Here is a 25,403-nt window from a genome sequence, read left to right as displayed (position 1 = left end):
TTGGGTATTACTTTTGTGTTTACTAAACTTATTTTGGAGCATGCTTTTTACTCTACCGCTGTTCCTGGTGACTCTGGTATAAGGCCTTCTCTGCTCTTAATTGCCAATTTCAGATCTCCTTCCTCAAGAAAATCCCCTAGCTTTGCCGTTCATGTAGTCAGATTAACTGCTCACGTCCCTCATGATAACCATCTGCTGACCTCTGGGTGATCGCATCGCCTTTCTCATGGCTTGCTTTCATTTTCTTTAGCATTCCTTCCATATTATTTTTAGTGATTTTAGTGTTGAAATACATGATTGTTCCAACATGTTGACCTATCAGTTCTTTGAACTTTTACAATCATCTTGTCTTCCATTTTCCTTCAGATACTCATTCCTGTAATTGCATACTTAATTTCATTGTTACCAATAACTGCAAAATACTTCATAATTTTAATTTTAATTAGAAATTAAAATTTCTAGTTTCTCTCTGACACTTACCTTGTAACTTCTGGATCATTCCCTTGAGTAACTAGATTTGGATGATCTTTGCAAACCACAAATCTTGATAGATACTATCACCTTTGTAATTCCTCACTCTCCTTAGTTCTTAGCTCTCTGTTCAGTTTAAACTCTATATATGATTTGTATGTATATATCTTTGGTCTGAGTCTGTTAATGTTAGGTGGATTTAAGCCAGAAAAGTTGATAATTTTATTGTTGGTCTTTTCCTTTTATCAGAATTTTGCATCTAATAATACAGGTCTATTACTCATTTTATTTGAACACTTTAATTTTTTACTTTGGAATGCTTCAGATCATCATTATTATTAAAGAATTATTTTAGGATTGCTGTTTTGACACTTGCATTTTTTTTAACAGTTCAAAGCAATTTTCCATTTTAAACTTTTTCTTCACAAGGAGCTTGTGAAGCCAGAACCCAGAGCCTTGCACTAGGCTATATTTTAAACCTTTAATTTTTTTTTTTTTTTTAGTTTGAAATAGAGTTCAGTAAGTCGCTTAGGCTGATGCCTGTTGTATCAGCCTTCCAATTAGCTGGAGTTACAGATATGTACAAAGATCCCTGCCATTGCCTCCATTTTTGAAGGATGCTTTTGCTGGATATAGCATTTTTTTTCTTTTACCTTGTGGTATAAAGAATTGAACCCAAGGTCTCCATACTGAGATACATACTCAGGCCTTTTTGTTTTTTCATTTTGAGACAGGTTTCTTACAAAGTCATTAAGTTGCCCAGGCTGGGCTTGAATTTGTGATCCTGCTGCATCCACTTTCTAGAGTGCTGGGGTTACAGGTGTGGCCACCATGTCCAGATGCATAAAGAATTTGTGATTGGCAGTGTTTTCTTTCAGCCTTTTAAATACATCATCTCCTTATTTTCTGACCTTATGGCTTCTACAAGGAAATCTGCTGTCAGTCTTACTGAGGAGCTCTTATAGCTGATGAAATAATTGTTTCTTACTTGCTGTTTTTGTCTTTTAGTAGTTTGATTCTAGTGTGTCTTGTTGTGAATCTGAGTTTATTCTATTTGGAGTTTGGATTTGGAAAGTTTTCAGTCATTATTTCTTTAGTATTTTTTGTTCCTTTACTTTCCTTATGAAACTTCCATAATGGGTATGCTTGTTGTATCTCTGTGGTGTCCTATAAGTCTCCTAGTTTTTGATCATTTTTCTTCCTTTTTGTTACTCAGAATAGGTAATTCCAATTGCTCCTTCTTCAAGTTCATATATTTTTTCTTTTCCTTTTTTAATCCACTGCTGAACTCCTTTGGTGAATTTTTCATTTCAGTTATTGTACTTTTTAGCTTCAGAAATTTTGTTTGGTTCCTTTTAATAATTTTTGTCTTTTTAAATTGGTATTCTCCACATTTTCACTTGTTTTCCTTTGTTTTTTTTGGCTATAGATTTCTTCACTCTTTGAGCTTAAATAGACTACTATGGTCTTTGTCTTGTATAGCCAGGGTCTGGGCTTCCTCAGGGATGTTTTCTCCTAATTTTTTTTTCCTCTATAAATGGGACATACTTCTGTTTCTTTGCATGCTTTGTAATTTTTGTGGTAGCTCTGGAAATCAGATTCTTTCCTACTCCAAGGAGTGCTGATCTTGTTTAGTGAGCATTCTAAGCTATTTTCATAGGGACTATTTCTTAATTCAGATGCTAAAACCAAATACCACTGACTAGGCGGTTTAAACAATAGAAGTCTATTTCTCACAGCTACTCTTCAGGTATTAATTCACTCCTTGGTCAGGGTCCTCTTCCTGGCTTGCAGATGGTGTCATCTTCTGTGTTCTTATACATTGGGAAAAGAGAAATCTGGATCTCTTTCTCCTAAGACTAACCCCGTTATGCAAACTTCACTTTCATGAATGTATCTAACCATAATTACTTCTCAAAGGTCTCTACCACAATTCCCATCACATGGAGGGTTACAGCTTCAACAGGAATTTTGGGGGGACACATACAATGCATAATAGACTACATTGTTGGATGAGTTATCAAAGCCTCCATTCTGTTATGGCTATGAAGAGCCAGAGGCTTGACAGAAATTTCTTGATTACTTGCATCCAGTAGGAAAAGATTTTGAAACTTAAGCTAGCTACTAAGGTATTGAACTAAAACTGTTGGGAGAATAATGCATGGAATATTCTGGAATATGAATTGGCTGGGGAAGTAGTGTGGGTTGGAGGAGTGATTTTTATATTTTTTCCTCTTTAGTTTGCAGACATATCTCATGAACAGTTAGAATAATGGTTGATATTTAGGAAAAGTCAGGTTTGGAAACACATAGATTAATGTAATACAAGTGTCATCAGGAATCCAAAGTCTAATATTTACATTGGTATTTATGTTTTTAAACATTGGGTATAAATTTTATGTGTGTAACATAAAATCTTTATAAACATTATCATGTTTCCAGCAAAGTTCTTTTACCAAAATTTGAGGGAAAAGCTAGTCATTGAAAAATCATTTTAAAATTAGTGAATTGTATTAATATTTTAGTTATAAATTTTAAGCCGAATCAGAATAGAAGAAAAATTAATCATGTTTAACACATATTCAAATGATGGTGTTTATCAGCTGTATTTTGAAAATCTTGAAAACCTTGAGAAAAACTGAAAGAGCAGTATAGTAGCATTCATATATTTTTAACTTATACTGATCAGTATATTTTTGACGTTAGTTTCTTGTTTCCTCTTATATAAAGCTTTACTTTATCCTTATACAGTTTGAAAGTAAATTTCAGCTGTCATGGTACTTCATCCTTAAACATTTTTAAGACTAAAGCCATTTTTCTGTGTAAGCATAATACTTTCATCACCCAACAACTAACCTTCACCAGACATGTTACTTACCATACAATCTGTCTTAGCCTGTTTGCTGCTACTGTAACAAAGCCAAAGACTGGGTAACCTATAAAGAAAAGAAATTTATTTGGCTAATGGTTTTAGAGGCTGGGAGGTTTGAAATTCAATAGGCTCTACCCAATGGGCTTTGCTTCAGTGTCCTGTAGTGGAAGACAGAAGAGCAAGAGAGTGTAAGAACAAAGAGAGGCCTAAACTTACTTTTAAAATACACTGTTTTTCTAAGAACTCATTTTTGAGTTAATGTCAGTAGTCTTTTTATGAGGGCAGACCTCTTGTGACTATCTTCTCTTAAGGGTCCTGCCTCTCAACACTTGCATCAAGGATTAAATTTGCATCACACAAATTTTTGGGGACACATTGAAACCATAGCACAGTCATAGTCAAATTTCTCTAGTTGTCATCTACTTTTCTTTTTCTTTTCAAAATTCCCATTGCATGCCAAATTAAGGGTCATATAGTTTGTCTTGTTTTTTTACACCTCTTAAGTGTCCTTTAATCTGTAACAGCCCCTCTGCATTTTTTCTTTTTTTTAAGGTACCAGGGATCAAGCTCATAACCTTGTGTTTGCCAGGCAGGTGCTTGGGCTGCTGAGCTAAATCCTTGGCTGCCCTCTGCATTCTTTGTTTTGCTTTTTTCCTTCCATGACATTGACATTCTTAGAGACTAGGTTGTTTATTTTATTGAAAAGCCTCTTTCTGTATGATTAGATTCAGGTTAAACATCATTAGAAACAATAGTATATAGTTGTGGATGTGTACTTCTCATTAAATCATAGCAGGAGGCATGTGATGTCAGTTTGTGGAATTACTGATGATAGTAACTTTAATCACTGTTGAAGATATTTCTGTCTGATCTCCTTGCTGCAAAGATACACTTTTCCATATTAGTAAACACTTTCGTATTAATACTCTGAAGCAGTAAGCAGTCTCTGGAGTAAAACCAATTGTGTTTGCCCTCCATACTGGATCCTAAATTTTGAAGTTGAACCAGTAAGTTTTCAGGTACATACAGACATGAGATGTAAATGGAATATATATACACGGGAAAGGCGAGTTTGTGAAAAGAGAGTGGACAGATAGAACTTTTATGTCCTGCTAAAATAGTAACAGTTGAAGATTTTAACCTGATACGATTAGGGTAATGCAGGTGGACTTGAAATTTAAAAGTATAGGCCAGGCATGGTGGTGCATGCCTGTAATCCCAGCACTCAGGAGGTTGAGGCAGCAGGATCGTTGCAAGTTTGAGAGCAGCCTGGGCTACAAAATGAGCACAAGGCAACCTGAACTGCATAGTTTGTCTTAAAAAAAGACAAAGGAAGACCAAAAAGAAGGAAAGAAATCTAAAAGTATAGTTTACACACAATCATTTGGGAGGTTATTACGTCTAAGTTGGATGCGGTGAAAGAAGAGGAAGATTTGAGATATACTTATGAGGTTAAAATGGACAGCATTTGCCACGTTGGTGATCATTTTGGAGATTAAGTCTCTTAGATATACAATATTTATTTCGGGTTGCCTGACTCACTGACTACATTATTCAAGTATAGCATGTAAGGCATTAGATTTTATAAAAGCATAATGATGGGGCCTTTTGGCTTCTTTCACACTTTTCTTACTCTTTGTACTTACTCTACTTTTTGAGGACAATTTGAGTGACATTAACAATGGGATTCTGTTATGGGAGAATTTCTTCTTGATTTATTTTATTTAAAATGTGCTCTCAGAGCTTCCTTTATGCCTTTTGATAGAATAAAATAATTTGATGCAACCTCTTAGAATTGTTTTACTAGGTAGAATAAGATTGTTGTTGTGGATGATCTCTAAACTCACTTTGACTACTAAAGTTCTGATTCTGTGGTGTGTTTATTTTTCTCTTAACCATTTTATTTCCTGAAAATTTTAAATTTTTTTTAATGTTTTTAAGATGTTCTCAGTGCAGCTGAGTCTTGGAGAACAGACATGGGAATCGGAGGGGAGCAGTATAAAGAAGGCCCAGCAAGCCGTTGCTAATAAAGCTTTGACTGAGTCTACGCTTCCCAAGCCAGTCCAGAAACCGCCCAAAAGTAATGTTAACAATAACCCAGGTATGGATCTGACTTGTTTCCTTCTGTGACGTGAGTGCTGAATATGCTGTTCTTTGTGTTTTGTTTACAGCCGGCCAGATGCAGTCACACATGTTAATAGTGTGTGTGCACAAGCGCACACACACATGCACGACTGAGTAACAGTTTCGGTGAGAGGATGAAGAAGATAATTACAATTATGTACTTCTAAGTTTTTCCTGAGTGGATACCACAAGATATATTGTCACTTGCTTTTTAAATGCTGGCAAAAAAGACTAAATACAAACAAGGAAAATTGGAGTTTTTCCCCCGACAGTAAAGATAGAAATGATATGTTTATCTTTTCAGATATATAATGTGTAATTTTATTAATTCAAAGTTATTCTTTAGTTTATAAAATTATAAAAATAGCCCTTGGTATCTTCTTAAATATTTTGTTTGTTAGTGGAACATTTCAGAAATGATTGATATTCAGTTTAGAATGTTTATATGAAGTTAGGAAATGTACAAATATAAAACACCACCTATGTGTGAAATGCTAAGGAAATGGTTGCTTTAATTTTAATTTCCTAGAACAATTCTCAAAGTTTATTTTTATTTTATTTTATTTTTTTTTACCGCATACAACACCAGCAGCATTTATACATCCAGTTACTTTTTGGGAAGAGCCAAATCTGTATTTGGCATAGTGTGTTAGTTCATAATGTTAAGTTAATAAAGTTCTTATAAGGTTAGTACTAGCCATATATATGCATTTACTCACTTGTTAGCATAGTAACGCAAGTTCTTATTTTCTGATCAATATTAATATTACTTTAGACATTTTTGTTACAGAGTTAAAAAGAAAGACATTGTACCTACCAACAGTGACTCAGAATATATTAATTTTAGTTCCAGAGCTTGTACTCATAGTCAAATCATGTACACACATATTTCTTATGTGGCCTGTGCTAGGTAGATGTCTGTTCTTTCAAGCATTCCTCTCTTCAGAATCCTATGGCTTTTCTATTAGTAGAAAAGTAGTATTGCTTCTCTTCAGTCAGTTGCAGTATTCATGAAGTAAGCTTAGATAAGCAAAAATATTATGATAATACAGAAGCTTATTCTGTTCAGTGTAGAAGTTGATGAGATTATCTAATTTTGAAAACTTTAGATTACTGGTTGATCATTGCTGTCACAACACCACCACTACTATTAAGCACTGACTTTTACATCTATTAAGTAAAAGTACGTATCTGTGAAGTCCTTTTCTGTGAGCATCTTGTAGTCTTTTTTTTTTTTTTGTGGTATGGGGATTGAACTCACGACCTCACACTTGCCAGGTGAGTGCTTATGCCGCTGAGCTAAACCCTGGCCCACATGTTGTAGTCTTACATAAACATATAACTTGCTGGTGAAGATATAAGTACCAGATGAACAGTAACAGCTGTCAGTCAAATATTGTAGGAAATGATAAGCGTTACTGAAATAAGATACGAACCTTCAATGAAGAGTAGCCAAGGGCAGAGGAGAGGGAACAATATTCTAGACCGAGGATTATTATTCTATTATGGAGACAGTGAAGCAGGAATCCTAGACAGTGGGTTTGATTAAAAATTTTTTTGGAAGTAGATTTTTAATTACAGTAAGCAAATAATTTGGAGAGAATAGGACTGTAGTTGTAGCTAAGGATTGGAGTATGATAGACTTGAATGCCAGGGTTGAATTTTTGTATAGTTTAGGAGAATTAATATTATGAACAAGTGGATGATGCATTTAAAAGAACATTTTAAGAGTGCCAGAGCTCAGCAGTAGTGTGCAGGCTTAGTGTGTACCCCTGGATTCAATTGCCAGCACCAAAAAATAAACAAAGTATTTTAGGATGTTCAGTTTGAGCTATGAGTGGAAGGCAGAAGATAGTAAAAGTGAGCCAGTCACTTAGGAAATCAGTGCCAGAGGTCTGGGAATGCGTCGGAGCAAGGAAATGCAGTACGTCTGCAGGCAGCCAAGGGGTTTCCACGGGTGAATCCTGCAGGGAGCCAAGGAAAAGGATAGACTAGTTTGGGTCTGCTCATTCACATGAGCAAGTACACAGACTAAAACTGTGGTGCTTGAAGTTCTGTGCTGTGGACACTACCTCAGTCTTTACCAGAACCCCCCTCCATACTCTTTCAGGGAGTTAAACCACCCGAGAGGAAACCTCCATTCTGATTTCTGTCAGATTATTAGTTGTCTATGCTTATTGGAATTCTACAGTAGACTCTTGTGAGAGCTTGCTTGTTGTGATATCCTGTTTGTGAAATTTGTGTGTATTGTATTTAACATTATATTAATTGCTAGATAGTATTTTACATATACCATAATTTATTCCTTATAATCTGTGTGAGCACACCTGTGTGTGCGTGCGTGTGCGTGTGTGTATGTATGCATGTGTGTGTTGCTGGGGATGGAATCCAGGGCCAAGCATGTGCCAGGCCAGTACTCGTATCAATGAATTACACCTCCAGCCTATTTTTTCATTATACTTTTGATAAATGTTTGGATTGTTTCCAGTTTGGGGCTACTAGAAGTACTACTGTTGTCAACATTTTTGTGCGTATACATTTCTTTTGGGGATATACTTGGGATTGCAGCACACCTGCAATATGCAAAACTATTAGTATTTCAAAAATACTAATAGGTCATAGGTTATGCATGCACTCAGCATTAATACATAAACTCAAATACTACTTACTTCCTGTCATCAGTATAGGAAACCTTTTTATGTTCTTAACATTTGATATTATTAGCTTTCAGAATTTTAGTTAATATGTTGAAGGGTTTAAAAGTTATTCGTTGTGGTTTTAGTTTACATTTTCCTAATAACTAATAAAGGTGCTTGTTTTAGGTGCTGCATGCCAGTTGATGGTGCTTTATGCTTGTCGGCACTAGGATAGCCTCTGCTGTGAAGTGCTAGTTAGACTGTTTTTCTCCTTTAAAAACCTGCATCATGTTTTTAATTTTTTATAATTTTTGTTGACCTGTGGAGTTCTTATATGTTCTGGATTCTTATTCTTCGTTAGATATGTGTATTGAAGATTATTCCTAATGGTACATTCTCACAAATAGAAATTTTTTATTTTAATGAAGACTTGTCTTTTATGGTTAGTGTTTTTCTGTGTGTTGTTTTAGATATCTTGTGTCCTACAAAGGTATGAAGGTAACCTCACATTATTTGTAGAAATTTTACTTTAAATCTATCGTCATTAAAAATCAAGTTTTATGTATGATTTTAGGTAAACTTTGAGATTTTTCTGCTTCTCAAAATATAGACATTGAGTTAACCCAGCTCTAGTTTATTGAAAAGACAGGTCCATCATTCCCCACTGCACTATAGAGGCCTCTTCATTGTAATCCAAGTATTGTAACTCGTTATTGAAGCACAGAATCTATAGAGCGGATTAGGTCCAGTCCTGACTCCTCAGTGAGTAGGTGGGTCTTAAATAGTAGTGTAGTGCAGAGAAGAGTTGAGCTTACCGTGTGATTGATTTGCCAGCTAAATAGGAATGTATTTTAAGATTATTTTGTCTTTTTTTTTTAAACTTTGGAAATAATTTTGGATTTATATAAAATGTGTAGAAATAGCACTACTGTTTGCTCATCATACAGAAATAGCATACTGTTTGCCCAGATTCTCCAGTGTTAGCATTTCTGAGCCATCTGAGGATAAATTATAGACATGATTGTTTCTTATTACTCAGTACTTGAACTGAGAAGTCCAAGAAGTTACTTGATTGGAACTACCATTTAGTCTATAGACTCTATTCAGATTTTACTGATTTTTTCCAGTAATGTCCTTTATAAATAATTAAGATTGCATGGCAAATGTAACTATCATTTTTCTTCATTTGTTTTTAATCTGGAATAGTTTCTCTGCCTTAACTTTTGTGACCTTGACATTTGTGAGCAGAAACCGCAAAGTTTATAGACTTTCCTTGAGTTTGCTTGGTGTTTCCTCATGATTTTTGCATATTTTACATGAACACTGAATAAATGACCTGGACTTATCTAGTGCTTTATGTCAGGAGACACTCTATTAATTCATCTAATTAGTGATTTATTAGTGATTTTTCTCATGTGAAGAATATATGTGCCGCCCTCCTCTACTGTAAAGTTAATTGATGGTTATGTTTGTTAATTACTAGTAAGTGAATAAGTACTTTTTTAGGACTATATTTAGAGATTATATATATGTGTGTGTGTGTATGTGTGTGTGTGTGTGTGTGTGTATTCTGTTCTTCATCATACTGTGTTTTACTTATTAGATTTGCCACCTATTGATAGTTGTCTCAATCAGCTATGACCTTCAAGGTTGTCCAAGGGTGGTGGTTTTTGTTGTTTTGAGAGAGGGTTTCCATGTGTAGTTCATGCTGACCTTGAACTCACTGGGATCCTCCTGCCTCAGCCTCCCTAGTGCTAGGATTGCAGGTGTGCATCACCATGTCCAGCAAAGGTTTAACTCTTCTTTGTGATTGTTTTTTGAGTGGAGGTCTCACTATGTAATTCAGGCTGCCTTCAACTCTATTCCACTGTCTATACCAGGCTGGCCTTGAACTCAGAGCAATCCTGTGTCTCAGCCTCCAAAATGCTAGGATTGTGGGTGTGCACCGCTACACCTGGCTCAAAGAGTACTTTTTGAAATACTAATAGTTTTTCTAGATGTATTAGCTGGCATTTTACTCAAGAGAAGCTGTTTTTCTCTTTTTCTTTTTTGATTTATATGATGTAGATTACTGGTTTCCTATTCTTACAAATTTATAATCTGTACTGTCTTGTTTTAAATTATCCCAAGTTTCACGAGTGGTATAGTCTCTGCAAGTTTACTGCTGTGTCCTGGCATTTCCCTGACATTGTTTAAGGTACTGTACTTATTTCTTTCTTTCTTTCTTTGTTTTTTTTTTTCCCTTTTTTGAGACTAGGTCTCACTTTGTAGTGTGGGCTGGCTGAGCTCACTAAGTAGACCAGGCTAGCTTTGAACTCACAGAGTTCCTCCTGCTTCAGCTTCCCGAGTGCTGGGATTACAAGTGTGTACCATTTGCCCTGGTGGTACTGCACTTCTTGCTTTAAGGCATAATGAGGTGTTCCTAAGGTCATCTTGTATTTTCTTAGTTCCTTTTGTGTGGCCAGTCATTTCTCCAAGAGGCCCTGGTTACTCAATTTAATTAGTTTATTCTCCAGCAGATATTTTGTGAATAACTGCTACCTGTGTTCTAGGACTTTTCTAATCCTCCTGCAAAGCAGTTTTAAGTGTTAGCAGTATGCGGCTCTTTGAATATTAGTGAGATTGTTCTTATCCATACCTTTTACATATATAAATCCATAATTATATACCTAATGGTAATTGGCCTTTTCATTTAGCACTGAAAATTGTAGAGCCATATCAGAACATCATATGATACCCTATAAATGTGTCTAGGTCTTATGTCAATTACATAAATTTTTTTTTTTTTAATTACATAAATTTTTTAAAAATCTAAGAACCCTTTTTAATATGGCTAGAGATTTCGCTCAGTGGCTCAAGTGTTTGCCCTGGTAAGTGTGAGATTGTGAGTTTAATTCCCAGTGCAAAAAAAAAAAAATGGTAAAATGGGGCAGCCCACTGGGGACCCCTCCTCACTTTCCATTCCTATGAAGCTATTCCTATTCTTTAATAAATTTTCCTACTCTTAAAAAAATTGATAGTGTGTTTACAGTTTTAACTTTGCACCCCGTTATGTGTGAGGAGCCCTGTGTGATGATTACTTTTATATAACTGGGTACACCTCTCATACGCTGGAAACAAGAGTGCCCAGCATTCCACAGAGGCAGCTTGCACTTTGAATTGGCTCCGTAAATGCTTCCAGTGAGCTGCCCTCAGTGGGGCACAGCTACAGTCCCAGCACTGAGGAAGGCTGAGGAGGTTCAGAAATTTGAGCCCAGCCTGAGCAATTTAGTAAGACCTTGCTCATAAAAGAGGATGGGGTGGGGGCTGTAGGTCAGCCGAAGGCCCTGCGTTCAATCCCCGATACTAAAAATAAGAAAGGCAGCTTTCTGCGAAAGTGTCCTGTGGTAGTAGGAAGGAGTGCACTGTGGCCGCGGAGCTCTGTGTGGAAGAGGGACTGCGCTCACAAAAAGGGAGGCCTGTGGAGCTGGCTTGTCTTTCTGCTGCTTTGCTGGTCCCTTCACAAAGGCTGCTTCCTGGCACCGCAGTGAAGAAAATACACTGCAGTTTTACTTGCAAATGAGTTTATGCATGTAAGTCCTACGAATATAATATTTTACCTGTTTTAAAACCTAACAAATTAGTGTATGCCACCAATGATTTTTTTTCTTTTTACCCTGTAGTAGTGATTTTCAAAGACATTGGAATCTTATTTATTGTCCACTATAAGGATTCTTTTCATTTGAATTTTATGCTAGTTGTGCCTGAATGATACTTGCAAAAATAGAATTCAAAATGACATAAATCTTGGATTTTGATTAGCATGTTATTAATCTGAAATCTTTATGACATTTAAAATGTAAATCTTTAAAGTTATAGAGTATTATTTTGTGTTAAAGTCATTGGAAAACTGGTAGGCAGTTTCTTTTTTTAAAATTTTATTTAAAAGGAAAAAGAGAAAAAAACAGAGCAAAACAAAACAGTGTAAGGGTACAAGTAATACAGAACTACAAAAAAAAAAAAAAAACAGTAAGATATCACCAGTTAATAGATTACACACTATCATCTTAGAGACAGTGGTTCAGGTCACAGGATCAAAGCTTACAAAGTGAACATTCAAACAGTTGTGATCAATGATCCAATCAAAAACATTAGTATGGTCATCTATTTAACACACCTAAACACACTTGCTGTTGTATCCTTTAGGGCACTTTTTTTCCCCCTCTCTTTATTACAACAGAATTTACACATTTTGGGTTTTATTGCTCCCATAGATCTTACTACTTTTTTTTGGAAGAGAATAAAATCAAACATGATAAAACAAAGCTGTCAGTAAAAACCAAGGATAGACATAGCACATGATGTAAAAACAGAGTACAAGGTTATCAACAATGGTTACCATAATGCCTCTTGCTTCCTTAAAGGTAGGCAGTTTCTAATAAAGTTAAACATAAAACTGTTCTGTGACCCAGCAATTACACTGCAAAGTCATTGCCAGGAGTATATGCTACTGAGAGATCTAAGAGTGGTCATTGTGACTTTGTAATCGCACCAAACCGGAAATGCCTTCCATTGATAGAAGAATAAATGAATTGTGGTATTTTTCACTCAGTGGTACAGTACTCATTGATGAAAAAGTTTAAACTACTGATATATGCAAACAGAATTATTGATTTAATGAAGCAAGACGGAAAATACTCATTTATAAATAACAGCCTAACAAATCAGGAATGGTAGAGGTCAGGAGTCACTTGAGAGGTGAGTATTGACTTTCTGAGGCAGAGGAACTTTCTGAGTGAGGGAAATGTTGCCTTGATTTGAATGGAGGTGCTTTGACTGCACATGTGTAGTCATTCACTAAGGTGTATGCTTAAGGCTTGTGTATTTTCCTTACTGCTTAGTAAAATGTTCTAAATGGGGGCAGTTAGAGAGCTGGGCAAAAGAGAATACCTTTATGGTTGACGATTTTTTTTTTTTTTTGCCATAGGGTAAGTAGTAAATTAGGGACTTGAACTAATTGGATTTACTATTCAGTAAGGACAACTTTTCTTCCTCTTTCTTCTCCTTGATTTCTTTTTTCTTTCTTTTCCCTCTTCTCTTCTCTTCTCTTCTCTTCTCTTCTCTTCTCTCCTCTCCTCTCCTCTCCTCTCCTCTCCTCTCCTCTCCTCTCTTCTCTTCTCTTTTCTTCTCTTCTCTTCTCTTCTTTCTCTTCTCTATTCACTAGAGATCAGTACAGGGCTTGAGATACAACCCTAGTTCTTTTCATTATTTGTTAAACCTTTGGGACAGAGTCTCGCTGAGTTGCCGAGGTGCCCAGGATAAGCTTGCCCTCAGCTCTCCCCTTGCTGCAGCAGCCTCCCACAGTGCTGGCTTGTAGGCCTGTGCCGCCTCAGTCAGCTCAGTTTCCATTTTTATATTCTAAAGTGGTTTCACATTAATCCTTTAGAAATGAGATGAGCAGTCAGACAGTCTGACTCTTGACAGATTGCATACAACCTAAATGCCAACTGTGCATTTGTGTGAGGTTCTATCATTCCTTTTATGCCAGCCTAACTTCTGTGCTGCAGTAAGTAGACCTGTTTTGTAAAGTAACAAATGCAGTCTTAAATGTGTTGTCTAAAAAGCATAATTCAAATGCAATAATAAAGAATTTAAGTGTAAAATTTTTATATTCAAATGTTTTGTTAATACATATATACATGTTTTAAATAATGTGCTTTGGTTTTTAAAATTCCTTGATTTAAGTGTACATTAATTATGGAATTTAAAAACTTCCACAAAGTTAGAAAGAATAAGGTAGCGACCGCCACCTGTACCTGTCCCTGGCTTTCACAGTTACTTACTCTGGCAGCCCATCTTGTTTCCCTCTTCTCTCAGAAATATTTTGAAGCAGATCTCAGATGTTAAGAGGTATTACTTCATCTTAAATACCTTTGAAGATAAGGACTCTTTAAAAACTAACCACAGTATCATTATTAAGCAGGCACAACAGTAACTTAACATTAAAAAATGTTTAGAGTTCAAATTTGCCTTACTCTCATTATTTTTTTTTTGTAGTTGGTTTATTTCAAGCAAGATCAAAATGAGACTCATTTCTTTTTGCATATGGTAATGTGTCTTCAGTCCCTCTGAAGAGACTGAATCTTTTCCCATCTTTAGTTTTACATCAGATTATTAGTGGAAGAAACCAGGCCATTGGTCCATGGGATTTTCCACTTTATTGTTTTTGCTATTTGCACACTTGTAGTGCTGAACAGACATCTTTATCCCCTGTATAATCCTGTAGACTAACTTGGACATTAACTTGTATAGATTTTCAGCTTTGATTTCTTTGACAGGACTCGTCTGTAGTTTGTTTATTTCCTATTGTACTACACCAGAAAGCACTTGATTTCTTAGTCTCTTATTTTGTAATTTTAAGATTCTGTCATTGTTAGCCTGGATCCTCCATTATCAAATTTCCTATCAACGTTTGACCTAAAGGGTAGAACAGACTGCTCGATGCCTAAAAGACCTATTATTTTATTAGGAACTGCAAAATGGTAGTGTTTTGGGCTCATTCTCTTTGCACTAATAAGCTAGAATTCTACTATTGATGAAGGACTTTTCCTCATCATCAGTATCTTTTGAGTTTAGTTTATTTAAGAGTGGTCAGATACACGCTTGGTTCTTTCTCTTTTATCACTATAGTGTATGTGTCTGGAATCAGCCATTTCTATAAAGAATAATCTTTATGTTTCTAAAGTGGAAATTGATAGTTATAAACCAAACGGCTGCTGGCTATCATCATTATTAATGGATTGTTTCTAGGCCACTTTAGTGGACAGAGCTAGAAAATATTCTACATTTTTTTTTAAAAAGAGAAAGCAAGCAGAAAAAATAAGAAAGCACAGTTGATGTTTGCAATTCAAATGTAAGACTATAGCATTTTACTTAATGTATTTGATTTTATATTTCCATCTCATGTTAAAAATATTGGTTTGTAACATAAAGTTACCTATGTTCTTAAATCTATTTAATATCTATGTACAGAGGCATGATAATTTCATAATACTAATGCCAGTGTTATTAATAACTTAATTACTGAAAATAGCTTATGATTTTTTTTGTAGTATCTTTTTCTGTGGGACATATGAGTACTTTACTGTAAAAAGTTAATTTGAGATACTTTTTTGTAAGGCCACCAGTTTGATGTACTGTCAGCTTAATTGCATTATTTTGTTTTCAGAGATTTTTTTTTGGACTGCATTTTGATTTAATTTTGTTTAAATTAAACAAAAGCATAATGCTAGCTAAAAATCACATTACTGATATGATTACTGAAAGTAGTTTTAAGAGTTCATTGCCATTTGTTTTTAAAGGACGTATCACATAAGTATTTTACAATCATTAATTTGAAAAATTAATAAAGTCATCAAGTCAGGTTCAGTTAGTTTCAATTTCATTTTTTTCTTAAATTGTAAGGATTGCTTTCTCTTTATTTTTGATGGAATTTAAAAATAAACTTTCAGTTTTTCAAAATAAAATATATAAAATAATATACATTTAAAGAAAAAGCTTCTACATTTTCACTACTGTTTGTGCCTTCTCACATTACTACCTAGTTTTTCTTGAATTTTATTCTTTAAAAAAGTAAAATATGTACTATATATTTTCTTGTTTGATAATTTGTTCATTTTTAGTTAACAGTATTGTTTGTCCTGAGGAAGTACAACCTCCAAGCTATATTGTTAAATAAAAAGATTAAAAATATAAAAGAGCAAAACCAACATTTATATTCTTACTTTTTAAAAAACAGTTGTTTAGGATTTTATGCTGTGGGTGTTTATAAAACTAATGTTATTTTATGTTGTTTCCAGTCTTTTGCTTTAATTGATAATGCTGCTTGTACATATCATTTTCTGTTTCTTAGAAATAAATAGACATTTTGATTTCAGGAGACATCTGTAAAGAGTGTCATGTATTTACTATATCTTGCTCGTTGCAGAAAAAACTAAAAAAAAACCAAGCAGACAAGTCTAAAGATACTGAAATCATTGTAGTAACTGCTGATATTTAGCTGCTTGATTATGAAATAAAAGTACTCATTGAAATTTATCATGGTTAAATATATATAAGGTTTCTGGCATAAGTAATGTTAAACTTCAATGCTTTAAAATTATATTAAACACAGACATCTAATAATTTTGTTTACTTTGTTTTAAATAATATGATTATAAGGTTGAATGTTAAATGTTTCCCCCAAAAACCAAAAAAATTTCATTAGAAACTATTTTCTTGTTTGTGTTTACTTTGCTTATACTTCATTGGCAGGTCATATGGATGGTGCAGCCACTGTCATCCTCTTCCATGGTAATTAATTGTGATAGAAGTATAGCTTATATGATTTATTGTGGAAATGTTTCACTTGTGTGCTTTAATATTTTTTTAAACAGGCAGTATAACTCCAACTGTGGAACTGAATGGGCTTGCTATGAAAAGGGGAGAGCCTGCCATCTACAGGCCGTTAGACCCAAAGCCATTCCCAAATTATAGAGCTAATTACAACTTTCGGGGCATGTACAATCAGAGGTTTGTATTTCTTCTTTGGTTTTGTTTTTATTCTTTATTTTATGCATATTGAAAAATTTTGTAAAATTCAGAGTATTTTCATTGTAAATACAACTAATTTTGGGCATTTTGCATGGAATTTAAACAAATCAGGCTCACAAGGGGAATTTGAAGTAATAATTTTCAGAAACTAGTTTTTATTGTTACAAGAGCTCTGTCTCTGTTGTAGGTAAGACCACATTTTAAAGTCATCCAAAGTTTATAGTGTTGATTTCCCAGTTGCCTTTCTCCATTTCTTCAACAAGCACAGCTCGGTGGTTTTTTTTTTTTTTTTTTAAATTTTTTTTCTGAATCTATTAATGAACTTGAGTGTTTGTGATTTATAGGAAATTTACTGGAGGAAGGAAGAATTTACTAGGTTCCTGCACATTGCCTGATTTTATGATAGTGCAGGTGTTACAGAATTTTAGAACTGTAGCAAAAATTTCAAAATAATGCTAAGTGCCCCCAATAATGAATGAATTCTATAAAATTCATTGTAAAGAATATGGAAATAGCAGGATGTGTTGGTGCATGCTTGTCATCCCAGCCCTGGGGCCACTGAGGCGGGGTGGGGGGGATTGTCGTGAGTTCAAGGCTAGTTTGGACTACATTTTCAGTTTAAGGTCAGCCCCCTCAGCAAAACAAAAACAACAACAATAACAAAACAACCCACAAAAACCAAAGAAAAAACCAAAATGATGCAAAGAATATGGAAAATACAGAAAGGTAGAGAAACATGAATAATTTATGATCACAGAGCTACTCACCTTTACTGTTTTAAAGTTCTCTACATTGTTTTTCTTTGCATGTTAATGTATTTGACCAATTGAAATTGTGTTTTATGTGCAGTTTCTGTAGCTATTTGTTAAAGTATATGATGCATACAGTGAAACACAAATCTTTACTGACTACATCTTGATGATTTATTTAATTTATGCATATATATTGAACTTTTTTACATATGTGTATCCTGCTGTGTGATCACTACTCAGATAAAAGTACTGTACAGTAAATTGAGGGTTTTCTCAGACCTTGCAAGTGACATATCCTACCCCAGAAGTAACCACTGCTTTGTTACTACAGATTAATTTTGCCTGATCTTCGTACAAATAGAGTATTTACTAAGTGTCTAGCCCTTTTCACTTTGTATAATGATGTTCTTGTTTTGTGTTTCATCTGTGTTGCATATCTGGGTTTTGTGCCTTATGTTTATATACTGTACCTTAATTTGTTTATTCTGTATATGCAGGGCAATGCCTTTTTACCCAATATCACTGTGTATAATATGCATTTTCCATATCTTTAATCCTTGAGAAACTTTTGATAGCTATACATGATCACATGGTTAAGGTATATTTTATAATTCTATGCCTATCCTCTTTTCTTCCTCTCTCCTCCCTTTCCTCTCTCTATTAGGGATCAAATCCAGGGCCTTGTGCTAGCCAACTCCTGTAGAACTGAACTATGTCCCAGTCCCAAATCTTTTGATCTTTTTTTTTTTTTTTATCTTTTTCGTTTTTATGGGTACCAGGGATCGAACTCACGACTGCCTGCTTGCAAGGCAGGCGCTTATGCCGCTGAGCTAAATCCCCAGCCCCATCTTTTGATCTTTTAAAAAAGAAAGTCCCTCATTACTTTTGCCCAAAAATTCTTTACCACTATGGTCATATATTTGCTGAAGCTTTGTTATGGTTTTGTATTATTTATTGCCAGTATAGCTGTTGTACAGAGAATATTTTGTCCATATATAGTCTGATACTTTTAATTATCTTAGTCATATCCATTTAAAGGAAGTCCTGTTCAAACATAAATAGTTCCTTTAAGCATTATTGCTCAGGGTCTCTTAAGAAAAAGTTGGAGAATTCCCTAAATTTCTCCTGTACCTCCTCCCAGCGTACCTGGGGGAATTATGTGTCGTTTCCCCCAACCCCCACTCTGTGTCTTGCATTGTCTTTCAATGCTTCTGTGGTTTGTGATAATGTCCCCTTTCCATGAGATGCTAAAACTTGCAGTTGATGACTGTAGTTCACCTTGGCCCAAACCTTTTGCTCTTTGTTGCTTTCTGGTATGAGGTTCTTTTCCCTTCCTCTTCTGTAGCGTATCAACTTCTAACTATGGTGCATCCTAGCTTAGCTTGGTGTGTACATGATACAGGGAAGATGCGATTTAACATTTTCTTTTTCTTTTCTTTCTTTCTTTTTTTTTTTTTTTTTTTTTTTTTTTTGAGCCAAGATCTTACTGAATTACTGGGCTGGCCTCAAACTCATGATCATTCTGCCTCAGTCTCCCAAGTGCTGGGATTATAGGCATGTGCCACCATGCCTGGCTCTTTTTTTCTTACAATAGTTTCTCTCTTTATCTGTCTCTCTCTTCCTCAGTACTTGCATGATAGTTTATTTTTAATGTACTATAATGAATAGATTCATGAGCTTTATGTTTTGTTTTGTTTTTTGGTACTGGAAATCACACTCATGACCTTGCACTTGCCAGGCAGGCGCTTATGCTGCTGAGCTAACCCCCGGCCCAGTTTTATGTTGTAATGTTTGTTGTATTTTGATGTCCATGGTCCTTTATTGACACTTTGCAGTGAATTTTTAATGTTTTTTTTTTTTTTTTTTTTACTTTTTGGTACCGGGGATCAAACTTATGACTGCGTGCTTTCAGGGCAGTCACTTATGCTGTTCAGCTAAATCCCTGGCCCAACTTTATTATTTTTATGTAAAAGAAATCTGGTGCTAACGTGCTGAGAAATCTGACAGTAATCCCTATCCTGCCTGGGCTCATTTTCTAGTAGAGAAGGGAGTCTAGCCAGTACGAGCGGTGAGTTACTAAGATGGTGCATTGAATGCAAAGGACTCTAAAGGAGTACATGAAAGTGAGGGAGGTGGATACTCAGGTAGAAAAAACAGCAAACCTTCTCCAAATGTCTTGGACTATGCCTACTAACGGGTGGAAGGATTATTCCCTTCAGATTTGTGGATTCTTTGTGATATTTGGCAGGTAACAAAAATGGTGAAAGAAAAGTGGGAGTGTTATATAAGTTATCAAATATGTTTCAATTTAAAAGGCCTTCCTGCTCATAAAAAAGGCCAGGCCTAACCAGTACTCAGCAGGCTATTAGAATTATGATTTCACACATGACTTTAATTTGCTGATGACACCCTTGAATGCATTACAGGGCATTTAGAGCCAAAGGTCAGAGGCAGCTTTTCAGAATCTAGGTCAGTAGCTTTTTGAGGCAGAGGAATGAAAGATTAAGAAGTCTAAGAAACAGATATTGTTTAGGATTTTTTGAAACGATCTTTCATTTTCTATTTATTAAAAATAAGATCTTACCAATACTGGTTTTTCTTTGTTCTTTGCTAATGAATTTTCTCACTTAAATTCATTCAGAGGTCTCAGAGGACTGATTTTTTTTCCTGCTGTGTCTTATGCTGGAAGAAGAAAAAAGATTTATGTATAAGCAAACTGAGGAGGATATGACCTGGATTCTGAAATACCTGTCTCCTTATGTTATGCCCAGGATATCTGACAACAACCTACTTAAACCTTTCTTTCTCATTGAGTCACTGTTCAGCAACATATAAAGTAGAAGAAAATATTTAAAAATTTATATCATAACCATATGGTAAAGATTGGACATTTTATGGTGTGCTAGTTAGCTTTTTCTATTACTGTAATAATTTGTACTTGAGATAGTTTAAGAAGAAAAGTTTGTTTTGGTGCATAGTTTCAGAGGTTGCAGTCTATGGTTGGTTGGTCATGTTGCTTTTGTGCTTGTGGTGAGACAGAATATCATTGGGAGGAGCATGTGGTGGAGGGAGTTATGTATAACTCATGGTGGCCAGGAGCAAAGAGAGAGTAAAAAGGGCCCAGATCCTAATAGGAGGAAGGCTGCAAGTATTGAGAAATCTGTACTTGACCCACCTCCTGAAAGTACCACTGTCACCCAGGAGTGCCATGAGCTAGTAACACATGGGCCTTTGTGGGACACTTAACCTAAGTCATGGCAATGCTTTGTTTGTTCTTGTAAAAATTATATAAATTTATAGAAAGATTAGAGGCTGGGGATTTAGCTCAGCGGCATAAGCACCTGCCTTGCAAGCAGGCAGTCATGAGTTCAATCCCCGGTACCAATTAAAAAAAAAAAAAAATGTTTTCTAGAAAGACTAGAATCAGGCTTCCATAGATAGATTATCAATTTTGCATATTCACAGATGAGAAAAGTATTATGCTTGGCAAATGGCTGTTTCTGGTATCTTGAACTGCTGATACAGATTTTCAAAGGGCTACAACTCATAACTAGATTATGTAAAAATGAGAATTTTGAGCCCATGTAAGTTGCAACCTCTGTAGACGTGGTTGGATATAGAGCTTTAATATAATTCTTCTTCATTTTTTTTTTTAGCTTGTCTCATTTTTTCTGTGCTTGATTTTATTTTTCAAAATACCTTAATATTGTTTGTGGTTCCTTATATATTAGTCTATAGACTAGATTTATAGACAGTACTAGAGGATGGAGAAGTTGTTTTGATAATTCTTAGAATACTGCCTAACCAAGAATTTATTTTTCAAAATGAACATGGTGAAAGCATACTTTTTTTTGTCTTTGAGACAAGGTCTCACTATGCAGTTCAGCTCACTGGCCTTGAGCTCACTTTGAGCTCACTTGAGCCCTGGCTGATTTTGAACTTGCAGTGATCCTCCTGCCTCAGCCTCCTGAGTTCTGGGATTACAGGCATGGTTTGCCACACCTGGCTGGTGAAAGCATACTTTACTTGACTAAGCCTAGGGTTATGCTTCCAGTCTGGAGACAAATGGGGATTAACTACATCCAAACTATTATGTAAAGCACTTTTTGGGGGTGAGTGTGTGTGTGTGTAATTTGGAATTGAATCCAGGGCCTTCATACTGAGTACATACTCAGTCCTTTATTATTTAAATGTTATTTACTTTTATTTTGAGGCCAGGTTTTTCTGAATCACTAAATTTCCCAGACTGGGCTTAATCTTGCAATCTTCCTTGCCTCAGTCTTTCAGAGTGCTGGTATTAGAGGCGTGTGCCATAATGCCTGGCTAGAGTGAAAGTTATGTAAGCATCTAAACTATGTCATTATATTAATTACCATAAAATTTGAAATAACCACAATTTTGGTTTATGGGAATAGCTTGTATATTATATAGGTGAAGTACTGTACCTGTTTTCTGAATGTTTGGGACTAGAAATGTTTCAGATTTTTTTTTTGTTTTTTGGGTTTTAGAATCTTTGCATATACATAATGAGGTATTTGGGAATAAGACCCAAGTCTAAACATGAAATTCATTTCTGTTTTGTATATGCTTTGTACACATAACCTGAAGATAGTTCTATGTAATAATTTAAGTACTTTTGTATATAAATAGAATTTGTATGCATTGAACTATGAGGCATGTGTTAGCATTTTAGTGCTTACAGTATTTAGATTTTGGAGAATTTCAGATTTTGAATTTTTGAATTAGGGATGCTTAACCTGTGCATGTTTGAAAGTTTTTTTTACATAGTTTGTGAAGTTAGTGTGCGTTTTATTTAGAGATTGCTCAAACTGTCAATATAAGGATTCTTCCCTGTTTGTAATACCTTTTAAAAAAGCATATTAGAAAATAGAACAGTTAAAAAATATCAAATGGCTGGGGATTTAGCTCAGTGGCGTAAGCACCTGCCTGATAAGTGCAAGGTTGTGAGTTTGATCCCCAGTACAAAAAACAAAAAACAAAAACCACCCCTCCAAAAAAAAAAAACCCAAACAAACAACCCAAAAAACCAAAACAAAGAAACAAAAAAGAGACAAAAGAAACATCAAATGTTTGTAGAAGCAGTAAGATAAAACAGGTATAAATCTATAAATCTAAGGTTTTGGTTTCTACCACCAGATGGTGCTTGTGTATAAATAAAGTAGTCAGACTGGGTAAGTTCAGTTTGGTTACTATTCCAGGGCCAGTAGCTGATAAAGAAGAGATAAAACATTATGAAATTACCAATATTTGCTTTTTCTTTGACTCGTAAATATATGGAATGATTTAACTTAATAGAAAAAAGTCAGTGAAGTGTACAACTTTAAAATCTGGATAAATGAAATAAGCATTAAGTGGTAAAAAAGCAGGAATTTGTTCTGATAGTTATAAATAACTTTGCCTTCTGTGTACTCTAACCCTTGCTTTGAAGAATGTATTTTTTTTCTTTTATAATGCTTTACACATGAAAATCATGTTGAACTTTTAAAAATGACTTTGTCATGAAGGCATTACTTTATAGAATATAAAATGAAAAAGGTAGGCTGCAAGACAAAATTTTAAATATTTTTACATAAGATTGTTGTTAAAGTAGAAAAAGAGACATTAAAATATTTTGTTTTTATAGAAATACTTATAAGTGGGTAAGAGAATTTGAGCAGGTTACCAAAGCTGGTATGGGGAAAAGTGGACTTAAAATGAGTGTCCCTCATAATCACAGATAAAAATCCTTGAAAAAATATTAGCAAATTAATTTAGCAGGAATTTAAATGGCATTTCATATCACTAATAAGTAGAGTATATTCTTGGAAAGGAAAATTGGTTTAATATAGAACAACCAGAATGGAAGGAAAACCATATGAGCATTTCATTAGATGGAGAAAAACCACTTGCCAGAGTTAATACTGACTTAGAATAAAGATTCAGCAAACAAGGAATGGGTGAGAGCTTCCTTAACGTGAAAATGGGCTTCTCTAAATAACCTCTGGAAATCATGGTGAAAGGCTGATCAGGAACAAGGCATTATATGTGCTGCTGCTGCCTTTGTTTAGTGTAATAACTGAGTGCTAGTGTGCATATTAAGAAGAAATAAATGGGAAAATATTGGAGAAGAAGCAGAGCTTTCTACATAATACTGTAGTCATGCATATAGAAAATTCTAAGACATCATGACCGAAAAAAATGCTATTAATAAGTGAGTTTAGTAAGGTCAGAGGGTACCAAGTCAGTGTATAGAAAAAGTGAGTGGTATTTCTATTTAGTAGTAATGAACAGCTAGAGAATTAGGGTCTAAAAGTTTGTCATAATTTGGGATAAATTTAACAATGTATGCATGACCTGTATGTTGAAAGCAGTAAAATAATTATGAACATTAAAGAAAGCTCAATATCAAGATACTTTTAGTCCTCTCAAAGTTAATATAACATGCAGCACAATCTCAGTCAAAATCCTAGCTTTGTTTTATAATCCTAGTTTGTTTTATAAAAGTAATAAGGTGACACTAGCATTTGTGTAGAAATACAAAGGACATAGCACCAGCCCAAATGGTTTTGGAAAGAAAGAACAAAGTTGGAGTGGTCATACTATCGAACTTCAACATTTATATAGCTCAGTGGCATAAGTGCCTGCCTGGCAAGTGCGAGTTCTTGAGTTCAATTCCCAGTATCACTCCCCTCCCCACAAAAAGAAAATGAAATACTGGCAAAGGGATAGATATATGGATAAATGGAATAGAATAGAGGTTGGCCCAATCTACTGGCTGTTTCTGTGTCACATAGCTGCAAGTTAGGGATGATTTCTACAGTTTTGAATGGCTGGGAAAACATAAAAGGAATGATAATTTTATAACATGAAATTAGATGAAATTGAAGTTTTAGTGTTTGTCAGTTTTGTTGGAACACGTAGTGCAGAGTTGAATAGCTGTGACAGGTTTCATATTCTGCAAAAACTTATAATACTTACTGTTTAACCTTTTACAGAAGTTTGCTGATCTCTAGAATATGGAGTCAAGAACTAGATCCATCTTTGTATCAGTTTAATTCTTTAAAAATTGATTTCGACAGAGATTCTAATAGCTTGGAAAGGATACTCTTTTCAACAGTTAGTGGTAAAGTTCGGATGCCCACACAAAAACAAACAAATCTATCTACAAAGATTTTTTAGAATGATGAAAAAGTTGTGAATTCAGGTGTTATTAAAATTAAAAACTTAGTACCTGAAAATCGCTGTTAAAGTGAAAAAGTGTAGGACATAGTGGCACACACCTGTAATCACAGCTGCCTGAGGGGTGAGGCAAGAGGACCCCAAATTTAAGGCCACCGTGGGAAACTTAGTGAGACCTTCTTCTCAAAATAAAAAATAAAAGAGCTGGGAATGTAACTTAGTGGTAGGTTTTATCTAATATTGGGAGCCCCTGGGTTTGCTATTCATATATCACAAAATGAGAGAAAAAGCAAGACATATATTAAAAGTAAAACATTGGCAGTACATATATTTGGAAAATAACCTAACTCTAGAACATATAAAGCAATAGCTATAAGTCAACAAAAAGTAACAAAAAGGGCAAATATTCAAATAGCTCCTCACTAAGAATGAGATAGGAATGGTTAAAAAAGTACATGACAAAGATGACCAAAATCAAGAGTTACCTTGGAAATACAAATTAAGACCATAGCTAAATTTTAAAAGAGCTGATAGCACCAAGTGCCAGAGTAGGACCATGGGAAGTGTGTTGCTGCTGGGATTATAAAATGGTACACTTTGCTAGACTCCTTCTGTCACTTTCTTATGAAGTTAAACATCTTACCATTCTATCCAGTAATCTTACACTTGCTATATACTTACACAAAATGAAAATATATGGGCATTCAAGGATTTGTACATAAATATAGCATCTTTATAATCATCCTAAATTGGGAACAACCCAGATGTGTACTACCCAGTAAATAGTTAAGCAGATCA

The 25,403-nt window shown here is 34.8% G+C and overlaps 2 protein-coding genes across 8 annotated transcripts in view; both read left to right on the top strand.

The window, feature by feature from the left end:
- Stau2 (staufen double-stranded RNA binding protein 2) overlaps positions 1-25,403 on the top strand; it is a 261,902-nt gene that overhangs the window by 26,925 nt on the left and 209,574 nt on the right. For all 4 annotated transcript variants that reach the window (XM_013143908.3, XM_063257458.1, XM_013143909.2 and 1 more), the window contains 2 exons: positions 5,285-5,444; positions 16,518-16,653. In XM_013143908.3, the coding sequence (XP_012999362.1) occupies positions 5,285-5,444; positions 16,518-16,653 (296 nt within the window). The remainder of the gene's footprint in view (positions 1-5,284; positions 5,445-16,517; positions 16,654-25,403) is intronic.
- The window catches only part of Ube2w (ubiquitin conjugating enzyme E2 W), a 170,824-nt gene that overhangs the window by 103,769 nt on the left and 41,652 nt on the right, over positions 1-25,403 (top strand). For 2 of the 4 annotated variants that reach the window (XR_010050184.1, XM_063257459.1), the window contains one exon: positions 5,285-5,423. The exons of the other annotated variants lie outside the window; for them this stretch is intronic. The gene's annotated coding sequence lies outside the window, so the exon portion shown is untranslated. Of the gene's footprint in view, positions 1-5,284; positions 5,424-25,403 lie in introns of those variants that run through there. 4 annotated transcript variants of the gene reach the window in all.

This window comes from Cavia porcellus, unplaced genomic scaffold (assembly GCF_034190915.1).
Source record: "Cavia porcellus strain 051 isolate PalLab524CR breed Dunkin Hartley unplaced genomic scaffold, mCavPor4.1 scaffold_10, whole genome shotgun sequence".
Taxonomy (NCBI): Eukaryota; Metazoa; Chordata; class Mammalia; order Rodentia; family Caviidae; genus Cavia; species Cavia porcellus.
This window is presented reverse-complemented; position numbering and strand designations above follow the sequence as displayed.